The 20,017-nt window shown below is 34.3% G+C and overlaps 1 protein-coding gene across 4 annotated transcripts in view; it reads right to left on the bottom strand.

The window, feature by feature from the left end:
- Window positions 1-20,017, bottom strand: part of SSBP2 (single stranded DNA binding protein 2) — a 294,982-nt gene that overhangs the window by 209,961 nt on the left and 65,004 nt on the right. For all 4 annotated transcript variants that reach the window (XM_032847376.1, XM_032847387.1, XM_032847369.1 and 1 more), the window contains exon 2: window positions 8,446-8,518. In XM_032847376.1, coding sequence (XP_032703267.1) covers window positions 8,446-8,518 — 73 coding nt within the window. The remainder of the gene's footprint in view (window positions 1-8,445; window positions 8,519-20,017) is intronic.

Here is a 20,017-nt window from a genome sequence, read left to right as displayed (position 1 = left end):
TGTTATATTGGCTTTTCAAGTTTGAGATTTGGAAGATTATGAACAATATGTATAGTGTAAAACTTTTTTTTTAAATGACTTTTTTACTGGGGGAAGGGGTGGGAGGGGAAAGAATGAATCTTAAGCAGGCTCTACACCCAGTACACTGTGTGACATGGGGCTTAATCTCACAATCCTCAGATCAGGACCTGAGCTGAAATCACTTAACCAACTGAGTGAGCCAGGCACCCCTAAACCTTCTCTATTTAATAGAAATTGTGCATATATGTATGTGTGCATTTGGGTGTATACATATTAAAGAAAGCATATGAAACTTAAGGCTATTAATCTCTGGAAAAGGGTAAAGGAAGACTTTCATTTTAAAATCATATTCATCTATATAGTTTAATTTTTTTTTTCTTACTAAACATGTATTAATGACGGACATGGTTGAGGAATGGCCTGAAAATACCTCTAAATGTCAACGGCCATTTTAGAAACAATTCTGCTATTTATGAAAAGGCATTTTCTGTTATATTGAGTTTCATGGGCTTCAGCCTTTTTTGGGTATTTGAATGACCTGTATGGAAACTATTTCTCTCTCTTTATTCTATTTTTCCTTCTTTCATTACCCCAGCTCCGATACACATTTTTCATCCTAAGGCTTTTTAAAGCTGTTGGGTCAGCCACCTCCCTTCCTTCCCTCATTTGCCCAGCTCAAAGCTGTATTCTCCTATAACTTACAGATAAATCTCAATACCCATTCCCACTGCCATATTCTACATTAGAGGGCCTTGTCTGTGATTATGCTGTGTCTCTACTGTATGACCTGGCATTTCCAGCATGTCTATACAAGTGGCGAGCCAAACAATGAATGAACATAAAGTCTACTGGCAGGGGTAAGACATGCCATATGGCTTATAAGTGATAATTATAATTTATAAATGCCCATACTATCTGATATAGCAATTCTTCTAGGAATTTATCCTATAAATATGCTCATGTGTACAAAATTATATATATATATGTATATATGCATATACATACATACATATATATATATATATATATATATATATGAAACAATTTTCAGTAAAGCTTTATTTGTAATTGCAAAAGACTAGAAACAACCCAAATGGCCATATGTCCATTAGTAGGGGCTGGTGAAATATATTATGGCACATTTCATAGAATGAAATACCCTACCACCATAAAAAGAATTATGAACTTTCATGCACAACCACTATAAAACAATTTAAGTCAAACAAATGAAACAAAAATTAAAGCACGTAACAGTGTGTATAGTAAATTAGTATTTATATAAACAAGGAAAAAAATGATACACACACATAGATATACAGATACACACTTGCTTAGCTTTTCATCATTACTTGCATCCGGCAATACTGGAATATTACCTATTATCGCTCAACCCTACACTTACTCTTCTTTGTCCATTCTACACTAAGTGCTGGGATTCTGAAAATTACGTTGCCTAGTTTCCTGTTCAGCTCTGCCATTAGAAGAATGCTAGCTGGAGATCCAATGGCAGGAGGAAGAGGAGAGGCTTCCTGCCCACGGCTCCAAAAGTGAACTAGTTGCTGGTTGCAGCAGCAGTAGCTACATCAACTACAGCATGGGACAATTCTGAATGTCCACAGCTCCTTTTCAGAGGTTCTAGCCTTGTCAATGTGGGACCTCTTTGAATGGTACAGACCCACTTTGACAGCACCTGTAATAGCACAGCAGTAGTACACATATATGTGTACATATATATACAAATATATATATTTGTTTCTAGACAAAATTTGAGTCTTTTAATTTAGATATAACCTATCATTCCCACTAATTTTCTAAAAATTTCCATGTATAGGTGCATCTATATACTAACCTAAATGTTAAAAAAAAAAAAGAATAACTTCATTTTAATTTAAAAAACTAACCAAATAGACATATAATGGGAAGAAAAATCTGATCCAACTTTAAAGCAGATAATCCAAAACTGTGCTATTCAACATGGTATCCCCTAGCCATATGTGGTTCTTTAAATTTAAATAAATGTTCTTCATTCAGTCTAGCCACTTTTCAAGTGCTCAATAGTCACATGAAATCAGTGGAGAATTTACTAGAAGCACAGATTAGAAATCATCTCCTAATCACAGGAAGTTTTATTGAATAGCACTGTTCTATTCTAGAAGGTAGAAATCCTCTTAAAGGCTACACCCAGGTGAGAGAGTGAGCTGCTGAGATATACAAGCTACTTGTGCAGATGATGTCTTTTATTGGGAAAACTCCCTGATGGATCCCTTCTATTTTTGTTTTTATTTTTTGGGCTAGAAAAGTAGAGGCTCCTAGGAATGGTTGGAAAGTAGAGAATGAATACTTAATATGCCACATAATAAAATAACAGTATTTCAGGAGGCTGCTGATAATCTCCCAGGAAGAAGATGTCTGAGATGTCTAGGAGAATTTAGAAAAGACGACAACGGGAGAGGCTGTGAGGAGTCAACAAGACAGAAGACAACTGGGAGCCCTCAGGTAAACAGCTAGTAAGAAATTCCCATGGCAAGGAGACCAAAAAAGTTAATGTTTAATATTCAAGTTGATGTTTCCTGTAATGTACAAGGCTGAATACCATTCAATTCTCCCCTAATCTTCAGTAACAATCTTTTATATACAAGAGCAACAACCCAGTGGAGCTTGGAGGCTATAAGAGAAATATGAAACTCAGACAAAGAAAAGGCAGCAGACATAAGAAGGAGGAACAGTGGGGCTATAATACTTGGTGGGAGCAAGAAATTACAGCAAGAGAACCTCCAGGCCCCTCTTCCCCTAGTAAGCCTGAGACATGTTAGAGAGAACTTGTGGGAGCCTGTAATATTAGGGAGTAGAGCTGGAGCTGTTTTGATAGGAAAGGTAACTCCAGGAGGCAGGAGAATTTCAGGCCATCCAAGTGATAGATACTTAGAACATACATGTACACATAAGACATATATTTATATTTCTAGTCCAGTATAGAAACTATACAAGGTAAAAAGTAAGGTAAAAACAATTAGTCAAGAAGTTTAAAAATAGCACTTTTGAGTATGTACTACATGCTAGGCCCTTCTAAGCACTTTTACAGGTACTAACTCATTAAACCTCAGCACACCTTTAAAGTACTATTACAATTATCTTCTTTTTATAATTAAGAAAACTAAGTAAGTAAGCGAGATAATTAAAACCCAGTAGGCTGGCCCAAAAGCAATTACTCTTACCTAACATACTATGTTGCCTCCAAACTAAAGTTCAAGAAATTGGTTAGGAAATTTTTATTTTTTCTTTTCAGTGAAAGATAAGCAGAACAAAATTTTAGAGTCTGTGATGTTCAATAATTTAGCATTCTTAATAAAATCTAAAGAAGCAATCTGCTACATGTTTTTAAGCTACTATTTCTGGGTAACTTGCTGGCTAATTTATGGCAAATAAGGGCTATTAAGATATAAACAATGTAAAATTCTTAAGAAGGAAAAAATCCTTGGTATCTGCAACAATCTAGTTCTTAATTGTATTTGGTAAGGTCACGAAGCCTCATTCTGAGGCATGACAAATAACATGTAAAATTTAAGGAGTAAACTGGAATTACCTTTGCATAATAAAATGAGATACCCAGAAAAAGGATAGTTTCTAATGAATTCAAAGTAACAAAAATTGACATAGAATGTAAAGATTTCTTAGTATTCTATTTGTAATTATTAAATACTTAAAGATAATAACAGATAAATAAAAGACAATAAAAGATAAAGCTGAGGAAGAGTTCTACATAGAGACTATTTCTAAAGAATGTTCAATATGAGGGGATGGGGTAATTGGGTGAGGGACATTAAGGAGGGCATGTGAGGTAATGAACACTGGGTATTTAGATTGATGAATCACTGAGCTCTATCTCTGAAATGAATAATACACTATATGGTACTTAACTGAATTTAAAATTTAAAAAAAAAGAATGTTCAATTTTGTCTTAATGGGCGTAAGAAAATTTCAAATGTAGAAACTATATTTGGGATTCAGGTACTAGCTTAGAATCTATCATCAATCAGATATAACAATGAGCTAGTTAACATAATCTGGGTAGCAATGTGATTTCTATCATTAGTTCAATGCGATCTCGTTTAACTAAGAAAAAAAAAAAAAACTAGCTGGGCTAATTGTTCTAGGCTCTGTTCTGGCTGGTAACAAAAGCTATTAAAAGCAGTTCAGAGTCCAGCTGGCTAAATCTAAATACAGTTTTTTCATGATTAAAAAAAAAAAAAAAAAGCAGTTCAGTTTCTGATAGCCCAGGCCAAGGGCATTATCAGAAAGGCCAAACCCATGGGGGTATGTAGGTGGTCAGATGGTTAGGTGTCTGACTCTCGATCTCAGCTCTGGTTTTAATCTCAGGGTCCTAAAGTTAAGCCCCAAATGGGCTCCATGCTGAGTGTAAAGCCCACTTTTAGAAAAGAAAAAAAAAAAAAAAAAGGCCAAACTTAGTAAGAGACTGGGCTCTGAGATATACATCTTACTTTTTCAGATGATGTCTACATTTCCAATGTGACCTTTTCACAACTTTACCTTAGAGGAAACCCACACTAAGGAAAGGTGGCTCAACACAGCAAATCCTGATTCAAAAGGGCTCATAGTCTATGACTAATGTCATAGTCACCAATATCCTCACTCATCCTGACAGAGAATGACAAAATGGGAAGAAGTATTCTACTTCGCCTTAAACCAGGGTAAGAACATTGAATATCTGAGTGATTGCTGACACTTTAGTCATTTCCTTTGTATCACAATACCCAACCCAAATAAACAGGTCTTCCTAGTCTTTCTTTAAGCTCCATGTTAAACTGTCCTGAATTAGGTAAAAAATCTGGGGATAGACTCACGAGAACTTAGATATGATGGTTCTTTACTTCTCAAACTATTTAAGAAGTCATTCTACAACAAGCAGCCTTTAATTTTCTATATGATCCAAGTGAAAGTAAGAGAGAAAGCAATGCTAAACAGGGTACAAAGCCCTAAAAGATTACATTCTCCTTCCTTTATTAACCATAGTTGGGGAGCAGGGGAAGTGGTACTGCCATTGATGCAGACACCAGAGTATCAACCAAACAACATTTCTCTTTTATTAAAGAGCATCAAAAGCTCCCTTTTGCCAGAAGATAAAGTCCAAGCTTCCTGGCACAGTATGCAAAAGTCTTCAGCCCTGAGAAAACCTTCCTAAGGAGAAGCAAATTCTCCTTATTGAGAGGGATTTTAGGCAAAGTAAAGCCCAGATGACAGAAGCCTATGGTATTTATAGGCAAATACAAGCAGCTAGTTATTGTCGAAATTTAGTGTGAGGAAGATTATAGAAAGGTACTGAAATTTAGCCAACCAGAATTATTCAGAACTCTAGGGTGTACTTAGCAATGGCCTGTCACAAATCTACTTCTAGGCTTCCATTTTGAAATTGAGATAATTTTGTATTTTCTCTTCTATTATTTTTATATTTAAATAACTGTACAGGGGTGCCTGGGTGGCTCAGTTGTTAGGCATCTGCCTTCAGCTCAGGTCATGATCCCAGGGTCCCAGGATCAAGCTCTGCATTAGGCTCCCTGCCGAGCAGGAAGCCTGCTTCTCCCTCTCCCACTCTCCCTGCTCTCATTCCCTCTCTCACCGCCATCTCTCTGTCAAATAAATAAATAAAATCTTAAATAAATAAATAAATGTGCAAATACGATATATATATATACATATATATGTGTGTGTGTGTGTATATATATATAGTAAGTTTATGTATATATATATAAGTAAGTATAAAAGTAAGGATAAAATTCCCCTTTAATTCCTTTAAAATCCCTACTCTCAGAAACTAGTCTGGCATGTATATTCTTTCAAACTTTTTATTATATGTTACACTCATAAATATGTACCCACAAAAATATATAGTATTGCACCATGTTCCTTTATGTTCAATGGTTTCCATGTAAATGCCATGCTTCATCTTGCTTCTTTTACTTGAAAATGTTTGGAAATTTACCCATGTTAAGTCCAAATAGATCTAACTTGTTCTTTTACATTTTGGGAAACTTATACCTCAATTAATCTAGCCATTCCCTATATGCGGAAAACGCTATATTGGTTATTTAGGTAATTAGAATGAATTTTCACAGTCTACTTGGAGTTTGGCAAGCTAGCAAATAAAGAATAGTTCTGGGAATCACATACACTAATCTTCAAAGTCCAGAAATACTATATCTTCTTGGTAACAATAGTTTGTTTTCAGCTTAATTGATTCCTCTTGTGAAACTGATCCACACTAATAATTCAGAGAAATCCTCAGTTTTGTATTCCAAATGAAGCCAGAGAAAATAAAATCATGGTAAATACTTGTCAGGAAAGTGTGAATCTCTTCTGAAATTATAAGTTCATTTTTACCAAATAGACTTAGAAATTTTGTATATTCATATTCCGTTCAATTCAGGGTATATAGGTATAATATGTAGTTATTTCAATCTAGTTGTTTGATCCACACAATCCATTTAAGTCAATGTTCTTAAATGTGTTAGTAACATCTTTCTTTTTTTTCATGAAGTTTAAGAATCACGGCTCTGACATCTTACAATGTTGGTAAAAAAAAAAAAAAGATATATATATATATATATATATATATATATATATAACTATATATATATAGTTATGGGAACCCCCAAGGATTCAGCAAGTTGACTAATTCAAAATGCTCCTTGATCTAAGGAAAGAGAACAGTAAATCCTTTCATCAAGTTTTCAACTGCATTAAAATAAAAATTTTAAATCTCCATAGCTGGCTTTGGTTTCTTTTAAATATCTTCTAAGTTGGCAGTGATTAAGAATATAAATATTAAGAGCATTACTTTTGCAATCTCTTCACTGTCCCTATAACAACAAACAGTGAGTGTGGGGTAGCAAGGTGAAATACAAAGTCTTCTAATTAATGATTTCATGAGATAGAAACACATGAAATTTCTGTTTCAATTTGGACAAACCTTAAAATCCAATTTTTCTTACACTGTATATACTCATTCTATGGTAAAACAATTGATTTCTTCTATGTTCTAAGCATACCCCAAATTCCTTATTTGCAAATAGGCCCTAACAGTTCACATATATTAATTAATTAGATAAAAGATTGGGGGGCTATGTGTGTTTGTTTATTTCTGCATTTGTTTTTGGAGCAAGTGAATCTCAAGAAGGCTGCACCTCTGGCAGGGAGGGCAATTTGTTCAAGGGGGTGCCTGTCATGTTCCTGATATGGTGGGGGTTAAACTAGTGAAATGACTAGAGACACTATTTCAAGCTGGACTTGTCTCATATACTATAAACACAGGCCACAAATGAGAGCTGCATATGTGACTTAAAATTTTCTAGTAACCACATTAGAAAAGAAAAAAATGGTAAAATTAATTTTAGTAATATATTTAATTTTACCCAATATATCCAAAATATTATTTCAATGAGATCAAAATTTTAAAATTGTTGATACTTTATGTTTTTCTATTCACACTAAATCTTCAAAATCCAGTGTGTACTTCATACTTTTGGCACTTTTCAACTGGATTAGTCATATTTCAAGCATTGAAAAAGCCATATACAGCTAGTGGTTACCATACTGTACAGCACAGATATGGGGGAAAACCAAAAGCTTTCAAATAAACATAGATCTAGGCTTAAATTCCAGTTCCATAACTCACTTAGCTATATCACCACGAGCCAGTTATATAAATTCTCTGAGCCCTATTGTTCTTATCAGTAAAACAGGAATAATACCATCTGCCTTACAAATTTCTTATAAGAATTAGAGATAATATAAGGTACTTTGGCACATTATGTGCCTAGCATATAAAAGAACTCAATAAAATCCTCCTTATCCTCATCATTATATAAAATGAAGAAGAAAAGAGGAGAAAGTACCATTGTAAAAGGCTCAAATTCAAACTTCAAAAAATGTGGAGGAAAGCAGGAAAAGATGTAAGAACTTGAAATAAGATCAAAATGTTTTCTAACTGAAATTTAGTCATCAATCCACTATTATCCATACAAAATAAAAACAAACAAAACCATATTTTACAAAATTATGAATAATGCCAAAATAAGGTATACCTAAAACTAGAGATATGGAGGCATTTTTCTTTTTTTTTTTTCTTAAGCAAATTTGCCTTCTTGATTATTACTGCCAAGGCTAATATTAGTTTCTATTTCTATGGGGGGAAAAATGACTAGAAAGTTGAGTAGACGGTTATTGGCATGAAAATGGGACACTAAAAATGCTGACAAGTAATCTATAAAGACTGTATTAGGGATACTGATAACCAAGCAGTTACTATATAATACATAATAGTAGTTCTTAAAAAATAATTGTTACAGAATATTTTCATTCACTTATATAAGATATCAACGTAAAATACGGAAAATATATCAAACATACCTCTGATAAAAATGTTTGGGCCGATTTCTGAGCTCCTACATGGAGCAGATATTCATATACGTAGAGTGCTAACCTGGAAAATGAATAAAATATTTATTGAGAAGAGATGTATTTAACATTTCTTCTTTAAATAATGCACATATTGTTTCACTACAAAAATACCTTACACACCAACAGTAACAGAAAACCAACTCTTCCCATATCTTGTCATTGGAATTTCATACATGTCTGTTCAGAAAGAACTTAAACTAAATAGCACACAAAGAAAAAAGGCAAATGTATCTTCTCTTGAAAAGATACATCTAAATAGGGATTTTTTCCCTTTGAATCATGTCACTTATCATAACCTCATTTAATTTGTTATACCTAACATAATCAATAATTTGTAAACAAACAATAATCTCTATAACCTATTTTAAGGTATAGTTATTATCTTTCATTATTAAAATAAATGAATTAAGTAATTGGACTTTTCTAACAACTTTATATCCTTTGATCTTTTTGGTGAACAGTAACATAAACTCCACTTCTTTGTACATCCGTATGCCAAAATGGGTGCTAAAAGCTCATTTTTAATATTTGTTCAGGCAACCTCTCCTTACTCTTTAGATTTGATTGTTAAACCAATAAGATAATATGTTAGCTTATAAGGATTCAAATTTTTAGCAAACAACAGCATTAAGTAAAGTTTAAAAACATCAAATCATATTAAGCATTTGCGTACTTAGAGTTTAAAGGTTAATGCAAAATTACATATAAATTTATCATTCAAATACAGAATATTAAGTATGCACTATACACTTATGCTACTCTCATTATCTTGTGGATTCAGAATTTTAAGCTACACCATGTGGCTCAATTTCAGTTGAGCTGTTAACAAAATATTATTCATAAACCCAAATTAGTCTGAGGCAGTATTTTTAATGATATCTTGGACTGATGCCCAGATAGCTCACAACAGTTCAGTTTCTGCTACACTATATTTACCAATATTAAGCCAGGTTTACAGTAAACAAAACAATGTAATAATAACCACAATTCCTTAGAGCTACACTATTTCTCTTGCCAAGTGAATTTTTGATTGTTAAAGATTGATAGCATTTGCAAAAATGAATATTTTCTTCATTTTCATGAAAAAAACATCATGCATGTAATGAAAAGAGAAAGCCTGTACAAATTCAATTGCTCCGTCCTTTTAGCTCTTTCCCCATTCCAAAACTGCCAAACACTTAAAATGAGAATTTCTCTGTGGTTATTAAGTACCACAGGAGAGGAGACAGACATCTGTTAAAATTAATCATAGATTAAAAAAGTATGTTGTTGGAAACAGATCCTAACCTCTTCAGGTTGAATGACACTTCTTAGATCATGCTTCTCAACACTTTTTCTGCCCTAACACACATGAGGGACATGACATGTATCTTTTGATAGCAGTATCTCCTGTGGAAGTGTGGTTCATCCCCAAAGTCCATAATGGATATAGGAATTGGAATACTCCTATAGTTTCCAACAAATAAGCCCTACGGGTGATTCTTATCACACATTCTTTTTTTTTTTTTTTTAAAGATTTTATTTATTTGACAGAGAGAGATCACAAGTAGGCAGAGAGGCAGGCAGAGAGAGAGAGGAGGAAGCAGGATCTCCGCTGAGCAAAGAGCCCAATGTGGGGCTCGATCCCAGAACCCTGGGATCATGACCCAAGCCGAAGGCAGAGGCTTTAACCACTGAGCCACCCAGGTGCCCCTTATCACACATTCTTTGTATCCGACACAACACATCCCTCCAACAATGACTCCCAACTCCATCAAATGATTCAGTGACCATGTTGGCAAATCTCATCTCAAAAAAAAAAGATTTGTGAATTTTTCTGGGAGACACTATGAAGCCTCGAATTTGCCTGCCAAGGACTGTGTCCCCCGCTACTGCCTGAGAAGAAATCTGGCCCCAAGTAATTCTTTGCAGTTTGTCAAATCTTAAGCGTCACACCAGACCCGTGTCAGAGGCCAGACAAAAACCTAGGCCGAAGTCAAAGGGTAAACAATAGCATGTTCCACCAAGCTTAGAAAAATAGGAAGCGAGAGGCAGAATGTGAAGCAGAGACCCCATGGTGGTCCTTGGGGGGTAACAGAACAGCCCCCAGAATAGTCCAGGCCAAAGCACAACTGTTGCTGTGTCCTTGCAATGAACACCATGCCTTAAAGTTAAGCAAATCACTTCCTCGTAATCTCTTCTCCGTAATATTTAAGAGGCTAATATATTTCTACTATGTTTTCTTCCAATTAATTAGGTAGCAAAAAGGGTATCTCTTTATAAATGGAATTAGAAGCAACAATCCCTATTCTTTCTCCATGGGTCTAAGACAGTGACTATAAAAAAAATGTATTGGAAAGGGCACAGAATCAATGGAGGAAAGGCGTTTCAAATGACATAACAAAAAATTCTAAAGCATCTTCCAAGTGGTATGCCTGTCATCCCACCCTTAGAGTCTGTGCTGTAGCAGCATATCACCAACAGGGTGATACAGTGGGACAAGGCTGAAAAAACCTATCCATTATTCCACCTCATATGTCCAAGTTCTGTGACCTCCCTTGAACAAAATTAACGCTTTCCAGCCGCCAAGATCTATGCTGTAGAAAGAGTGGCAGGGAGCACTGCATGGGTGAATAATTAATTAACTCTACTGCCATGACGACTCCATAATACATCACCCAGCAAATCTCCAATATTTTAACTACCATCTCCATGCATAAGATTTTCCAAACCTATCTCTTTAGCCCTATTGTCTCAACCAAGCTCCAAACCTGCTTCTCTAAACTACTGTTTGAAGTTCCTAACAAGATCCTTCTCTGTTAAATTGATCACATCCAAAGTTAAATTCATCTCTCCATCTGTTTATTGTACCTGTGCTCTCCTTGAGTGAAATAGAATCTGAGATTTTTCCTCATTTGTAAAATAGAAAGAATATCTTCCTTGCAATATTGTCAGAAGAATTAGAGGACACAGTAAATAGTAACATGACTGTTAAAATTTCAGCTAATTTCCTCACTTCCAATAACATATTATCAATCATGTACTGGACTCTAATGTCACAATCTCTCCCACATTTGCCAACTCTTTCTATCCTCTTCCTGCTCTTGATGGACCACTCAGAACCACAACAACAGCAGGAACAGTTGCTCTAGCTTCAGATACAGGTACTGTGTATTTCCCATCAGGTCCCCACAATAGAGGCATCAGGGCCACCAGAAGTAAGAAACCCCAGAAGGTTCTGGGGGAAAAGCCCTACAGTAAAAGATATCATTTGAACACAGATGATTCCAGAGGAATGGGGAGTGACATTAACCCACCCATGTAGGTAATCATGGCAAAGTCCCTTACCTGTGGCATGAGATCACCAAACATAAGACAACATTTTACTTGGGTTCAATTTCTACTGAACTGTAGAAATTTAAAAAATAAATATTGAATATATAAATATTTAAATGTTTATACTCTCAAATTAATATTTTTTTCCTTTTCAGAATCTTTTAAAAATTTAACTACTTTTGATAAAGTAGAGTGGCATTTAACCTATGAATTATAATGTGATCCAAATACATGAAAAAATTAAGCATCATGCAGTAAGAGTTTATACACATATACATATGTATATGTATATATACTGTCCATAGAAACAGAGTAGAAGGAAACATGAGTTATAGCTAATGGTAGAAACATTAGTAACAGTAAGAAGTAACAGATGAAGACTAACTGGTAACAGACAGGAAAAGAAAACCTAAACAATGCTTTAAAACCTTATGGCTTACTTCAAGTGGGAGCAAACATCCCCATACAACCTGTAGAAAACCTGAGGGCAACTTTCCTTACAGCACTGCCCTCTAATTAACAATCATAATGGTAGCTTTGTGTCTCCAGCAAAAGTTTTAAACTTTGTGCCACTCATACCACACAATAATCTAAGATATTTGGCTAGATAAAAATATGAAACCTCTGATAATATTTTCTGAAGCATTTTTTCCTAGTTCGTTGTTTGACTTAATTTTGGTCAGGGGTTTTTTGTGTGGGGGGGCAGATTTAGATACTTTTAATTATTTTTTTTTTTTTTAAAGATTTTATTTGTTTATTTGACAGAGATCACAAGTAGGCAGAGGCAGGGAGGGAGAGAGGAGGAAGCAGGCTCCCTGCTGAGCAGAGAGGCCAATGTGGGGCTCCATCCCAGGACCCTGGGATCATGACCCGAGCCGAAGGCAGAGGCTTTAACCCACTGAGCCACCCAGGCACCCCTAATTATCTTTTTTAAAGATTGTATATATTTATTTGACAGTGAGAGAGAGAGAGAGAGAGAAAGAGCACAGCAGGGGGAAAGGGCAGAGGGAGAAGCAGGCTTCTGGCTGAGCAGGGAGCAAGACTCAGGGCTCAATCCCAGGACCCCAAGAGCATGACTGATCCAAAGGCAGATGCTCAACCGACTGAGTAATTAACCCAGGCATCCCTAATCACAACTAATTTTAAATGAAGAGAATGTTAAACATCACTGTGAATCAAGGAAATATACACTAAAGCAACAATGGGATTTAAATTCTTAAACACATAATATGTGAGGGAATGGACATGCATACTGCTGATGACAGTAACCTGGTATTACTGTTTCAGAGCCAATCTGGCATTAAGTATACCTCAAGAATTTGGGGAAAAAAAGTTTATACCTTTGACCCAATAATTCCATTATTAGGAATCTAGCTAAAGAAATCAGCCTAAATTTAGAAAAGTTTAATGCACAAAAATTTTTAACCAAAAATTATACAGAACAATCAAAGAATAAATAAGTAAATAAACTGGCTGGAGTTACAGTGAAATATTTTTACATTAGTTAATTTCATGCTTGAAAATATAACTCAGAATTTATTTATAAATCTATTCAATAAGCACTTAAGTGACTCCTCTCTGCTTAACTACTGAACTTTAAAATCTGTGAAAATGTCATTATCACACGACCAAATAAAATTACTTCAAATTTAGCTTTTGACTATTACAAAATCTAACAAAGAAAGAAATTTTTACCATTCACATGAACAAACTCTGTTACATGCCTATCACTTAACAATACTAGGACAACTAAGTATAAAACTAATAAGGCACATACAACAGGCACTCAGTCTAATTCATAGCAAATTCTCAACCATTCTTCAAATGAAGGACTTTACAGTCTGGGAAAGGGGTAAAGACCTTACTTCACTCAATTCTTTCTATAATCTACCCATCTAATTTGAGATTAAATCTCTTCCTCCAAAGGAAATGGTAGGGAATAAAAGGAACTATGGGCAAGATATTAAAAAGTTTTCTAGAACAGGGTTGTTCATTTGCAAACAAGATTTCCAAGCTACACATAAGTAAAAGGTGAATACATTCTACAGTTCAGAGCTAAATCCTAAGTCTTTCTACATACATGTATATGTACATATGTAAATTATCTATGTATGTATGTATACAATTATTTTAAAAAATCATTATTTCACAAAAGTTGGCTAATACAAAAGGCCTAATTTTTTAAAATGTGAATTTTGAGAACTGTAAAGTGGATATGACCATTGTTATGACAGAAAGGATGTTTTTATCTTGTGAGCAGGATTTATCAAGTTACCTTACATGTGTCCATTATAATAACATAAACTAATATTTATAAAGCTTTTCAGGAACACATACTATAATGTGTGCCATTTTTTAATAATGTGTGGATAACATTCTATTATGGCTCACAATATTCCTATGAGGGACACAGAGTTATGAACTATGTGGAAATATTATTAGGTAAGTGTCTGTGCAATGAAAAAATCCAACTACCTATATAAAATGACCATGTCTGTCAGCCTGACCATAATGTCCTATATGTACTTTTCAAACTTAAGTCTGTCTGCTACCTATTAAAGAACCTATCTTTTACACACTATCCTTTTAACAGTTCAAGATGTAGTGTTGAAAATGAAAAGCAAGAGAAAGCTGCCATTTAATATGAAAAAAAAATTATCCATTCCAAACTTCGGTGATTAAAACTAATTATTGGCATTTTGCCATCTTCTTACATTTAGCAAGGGAAAAGAAAAAAAGATTCAAATAAACATAAAACTTTCAAGTTAACAGATCCCCATTTGTAATTTCAAAATTCATTTGGTTAGGCCCTGAAAAAAAAGAAAAAATTCTTTTGGTTAATTCACTATATGTACAAAGGCAGATGGATAACAAGGTTGGATACTAACTTAAAAAAAAAAAAAAAGCTATTCTTAACTTGTTTTGAAATTATATTACTATAATGTACTTTACCTATCTTATCTCTATCTCCAGCATCTGAAATGGTAGGTATCCAATACATTTTTTTTTTTTTTTAGATTTTATGTTTAAGTACTCTCCACACCCAGCGGCTTGAACTTACAACCCCAAGATCAACAGTCACATGCTCCACCAACTGAGCCAGCCAGGAACCCGTCCAATACATATTTTTTAATGAATGACTCTCTTATAAGGCTCTTATAAAATCCTTAGGTTTCTTCCATTCAAGACATTCAAATGAGAAGTGTCAGATATCCCCTTGGATACCTATTTTAGCATTAACATCTCCTTAAGATTCACCTCTCAATAAAATACTATAGTTTGACAACATGAACGCTGGCAAAACCGTTCTGGCACACTGATTCAATCCCTACATACCGCCCCCCCCCAAAAAAAGATCTGTTTTAAAGAAATAAGTTAATCTATTTAATCATGGGTGGTTGATGTTTTATTTGTCATTTTAATAAAATTAATCCTTAAAAGGCAATAACTTCCTTCTCTCCTCTTTACTTCCTTTAAAAACATAAGGTTAGGGAATAAACAAAAAGATGTTAGAGGACTACAAGAGGGATATTTGTAAAGAATGGTCTAGCTCTTGCCATTTAGCACTATTTCACACTATTTAGCTGTATGTATCTGAAATGCTACATCCAAAATTTAGTCCCCATCTTTTGTGCTTAAATCCCACTGTCAGTAACCAGAGAAGACTTAGATACAGGAAACTTAAAGCAGATTAATTTCTATTGGATCTAGAAAAGAGATCTCTCTTATTCCTGAGCCACTGTATAATTCCAGTGTTGACCAACAACACGTATCAATGTCCAAATGTGATTCCTAGGTGATAAAATGCCAGTAGTTAGCTGGATCACAGCTAGCTAACAAGTAGCAAAGAACATTTGACAGCTACTGAGAGGCTACTCATGAGACTCTAAGTAGTTTAGCAGTGACACTAGATCAGCCCGATCAAATTTTCAACAGAGCTTATACCCTGGTGCTAAGGAGGTATAAAAAATTAGAAATCTGTTTCTAACATCCTCTTTTTAAAGCTCTTCATCATTAACAGTGAAGCTAAAAAAACTGATTTAAAGTGTCAAAAACTGTCTATGCAACCACATAATAATATTAAAACCCAGCCTTTTTTTTTTTTAAGATTTTATTTATTTATTTCACAGACAGATCACAAGTAAGCAGAGAGGCAGGCAGAGAGAGAGGGGGAAGCAGGCTCCCACTGAGCGAAGAGCCTGATGTGGGGCTTGATTCCAGGACCCTGGGATCATGACCTGAGCTGAAGGCAGAGGCTTTAACCCACTGAGCCACTCAGACGCCCCCAGCCTTTGTTTTCAACACACTAAAATGTCTATTTTTTTATATTCTTGGTATCAGTTTTAAAGAAATAGATACCTGATAGATATACAGATACTAAAGATACTAAATGTTCTAGGGCAGGGACAACTGCAGCAGTTGAGGGAGGGACAAGAACGAAAGATTTAACGATTACATGGATATCTGAGCATAAGAAATATGTAACTCTGCTAATGTCTCACTAATGTCATTTATGATAGATAAGTAATGTTTGGGAATATGATCTGAAGTTAAATGATTTGGTGTACCTAAAAACAGAAACACTTGCCTTACATAGAAAGGTACATTCAGGATTAAAATGACTACTATCAATGCGGGAGAACTAAAAAAAGCTGATATAAAAACGAGAATTCATAAAAAATTAATTGACAGTTTGTAGAAACAATTACTCGTAGAAAATTCATAGAAAATTTTCCATCCAATCTTCTGTCTAAGCTAAATACATTAGAAATACAGTACTGACTATACTTGATAATTGTACTTACTTCATTTCAATTCAGCTGGAAAATTTTATACTTAATACCCAGGCTCCCACTTGCCTATGGAATCTTGATATATATAGTTTAAGTCTTTACTTTCTGTGTTATCGTTATGGAGGGTAGATCTCACTTACATTTACCTAGAACACGAATCCTTCTTAATCCTTTCTGACTAACCTTGAAAGTCTTCCCATACACTATTTCAATGTTTTAATATCAAAATTAACGCCAGACACCAGACTTCTTCTTATGCCATGGTGGAGTATGCCATGCAGTAAGACTTCTACTAATGCCATGGGACTGAACTTGCCCTCTTTCTTTAGGCAACTATAAAACTGGATAAACTATATGATCAAATTAAGGCAGCTGGAATCTGTGGGCAGAATATCAGACAGGAGGGCGCTACACAGGAAAAAAGCTCCAACAATCTGCATAGGAGGCCTTTTGCATATAGAAATAAGGTGAAATTCCACCAGGTTGGCCAAAGAACATTGCTCACACAGGGCTGGGAAACCACTAACTACTCACAGTAGAAAGACCTCAATGAACACCAAGAGCATTCAGAAGAGAACCACAGGTAACACATCAGAGGTAGAACTAAGCTAGTTATGGAGTAAAAGTAGACTTAACCCTCATTTTAACAATCCAAATAGAGCTTGTAACAGCATAAATGTGTAGCCAGATTGATTTGGCTAGAAAGTAGCTTTAAGCAAATGTGAGTACAAAAAAAAAAAAAAAAGTGATATTGGGTATCAACTCAGAGATATTCAGATAATATTCAGGTTGGTAAATGACTTGGCCAGTGAGTACAAGGTGTATATGGAAAATCTATGTACCTTTACTCAATTTTGCTGCGAACCTAAAATTGGTCTTTTTTTAAAAAGTATTTTTTAAAGGTGATCGCAATGGGTAATGGAGCATCTTACTTCCTTCTCTGTACTGTTCTATATTTTGCAAATTTCCTATAATCAAGAAAATATTATTTTAAAACTTAGTCATGAGCTCATAGCTCCTTCCCCAAGCTTATTTTAAATTATTATCTATACGGAACATTTTCCTCAAATGCAGATGAACAGTAATAGTTTATTCTAAGAATGTTATTTCAATATACTATAACCAAGAAAATCTTCCTTCTAAACAATGTAAATTATATATCTCAAGAAATTAAGATGAGTAGAAAATATTCAAAAGACCTCTAATGCTTTCCTGCCAGCTACTAAACACCAAAATAACTTACTCAGAATTTCCTCCGGACTTTATCACTCTTATTTTTCTCAATTCTTCCTATTAATTCTCTTTTCTAACCTTTGTACATGCCATTTTGGCATTTAGATCTATTGTGCTTTACATCTGTTTTTTTTTCCCCCATTCACTTTACATTCCCTACTACTTTTTTTTTTTTAAGATTTTATTTATTTACCTGAGAGAGAGAGAGCACAAGTGCAGTGGGGAGGGAGAAGCAGACTCCCTGCTGAGCAGAAGCCTGATGTGGGGCTTGATCCTGAGACTGTGGGATCATGACCCAAGGCCAAAAGCAGACATTTAACTGACTGAGCCACCCAGGCACCTCTACATTCCTTACTACTTTTTGCACCTTCTTTTTTAATGTTTTCCCTTATTCCAACTTCCTTAACCTCAACCAGATCCCTAAGATCATCTACTTATAACAACATTTGGCATATAGTGATGTCTTTAGTTGGACCTACCTCATTATTGTAGTATTTAAAGCATCCACATTAACATGCACCATTAAGTGAGGCTAATGCTTATGATCCATTTTCCATTTTCCCTAGAGTAATTTCGGAAGAGTTTTTCTCATAACAAATTCCAGCAATGTCTCTGATCTGTACTCCTTAAGGTATAGGAAGAGCAAAAAAGAAATGCTTCAAAACACTAGAGCTACAGACACAAGGATCCAGAACTCTTAATACTACAGAAGGAAGAAGACAGGTGCTCAAAGGAGAACTGCAAGTCAAGAAAGATAAAGGATAATTCTTCCCCTCTAATTTTCAGCACATATAAATGTACAGTAACTTTTAAAAAATTCTTTGGAGCTATTGTTTTTTAAAGTTCCACATAAAATCATCAGAACTACATATTTGAGGGTTTTTTCCCAGATTTTCCTAGCATTGGTTTGAAATATGTAAGACACTTACAGCATTCAGTCTTTCAGACCATTTATTCACCTCATTCCTAGACAACTCTTAAGCATCTATTTTGTATAAAGTACTGAGAACCAATAAAATATTAATTTAAGACCCACTAATGATGACTCTATGGCAATATGGTCAGAGAAAACATCTTTACACCAAGAAAGCATTTAACAAATCAGTAACATAAAAATAAATATAAATATCTAATGTTAAAAACATAAACTATTTTCAAACATTCTGAGAAACTTTACAAATAAACACGTATGCTGATCACCATCAACAGTTAGTAAGCTCATACTATTATTCTAGGTGTTAGGAGGGAAATAAAAAGATACAAATTTTGCTCTAAAGTAATTTTCAGACTTGTTAATGGGATAAAACATATAATTAAAAATAAGATCAGTAATATAAAGTAGCATATGATGGGTGTCCAGACAACAAAACATCAAGAAACCAGAATAGGAAGAGGCCATTATAACAGACTCTTGACAAAAGAGCTTCAACTGACAGAGGAAATGGCAGTTAATCTAGGTATTAAAGGAAATGGGATAAGCAGGAAGAAAAGGGGATTTTAAAGAAAAGGGTAATAGCATGAAAGAATTATCTATATTATATTCGACACCGGTGGTCAAAGTAAAATTCTCTGTGTACCCGAAAGTAATAAAGTGATTTCATAAGATATTCTATTATTGAGACAGATTTCTATATACCAGTACACAACAGAAAGATTCTACTCTAGTATTATGAAATATAATATAGTAATAATAGCAACTTATATTTATAGTGTTATACAGCTTATAAAATGCTTTCTCATATGAAAGGAATTTATTGAGCAGCAACTTACAGTAATTTTATTTTATTAATATTTTTTTACATAATTCTCTTTTAATTATTTTTTCAGCTTATATTAAAATGAGCCTTCTTATGTACATCTGTAATTGAAAAAATGTTTATCTAGAAGCCATTCCCTATCACATCTCCTAATTAAAATTTAGGGTACCATGAAAAGCTTTAGAATACAGAAATTTATTTTATGTTCAAAAACATAAGCAAAAGCCATTCCTTTTTTAAATGTCAGAAAGTGGAATTGATATTTTTCAAATTTAGATAGACTTAGTCTGATTCTTCAGTTGTATCTGTATCTAAAATAAGTATCTAAAATATATCTCCACATAAGAAGTCAATATTACCAATAGATAAAAGAGAAAAACAGCCAACGGGGGGTAACCAAACAAAATTAAACACAACATGAAC

The sequence above is a fragment of the Lontra canadensis genome, unplaced genomic scaffold (assembly GCF_010015895.1).
Source record: "Lontra canadensis isolate GAN:19392208 unplaced genomic scaffold, GSC_riverotter_1.0 scaffold4, whole genome shotgun sequence".
Taxonomy (NCBI): Eukaryota; Metazoa; Chordata; class Mammalia; order Carnivora; family Mustelidae; genus Lontra; species Lontra canadensis.
Note: the sequence above shows the minus strand (reverse complement) of the source record. Positions and strands in the feature narration are given on the sequence as shown.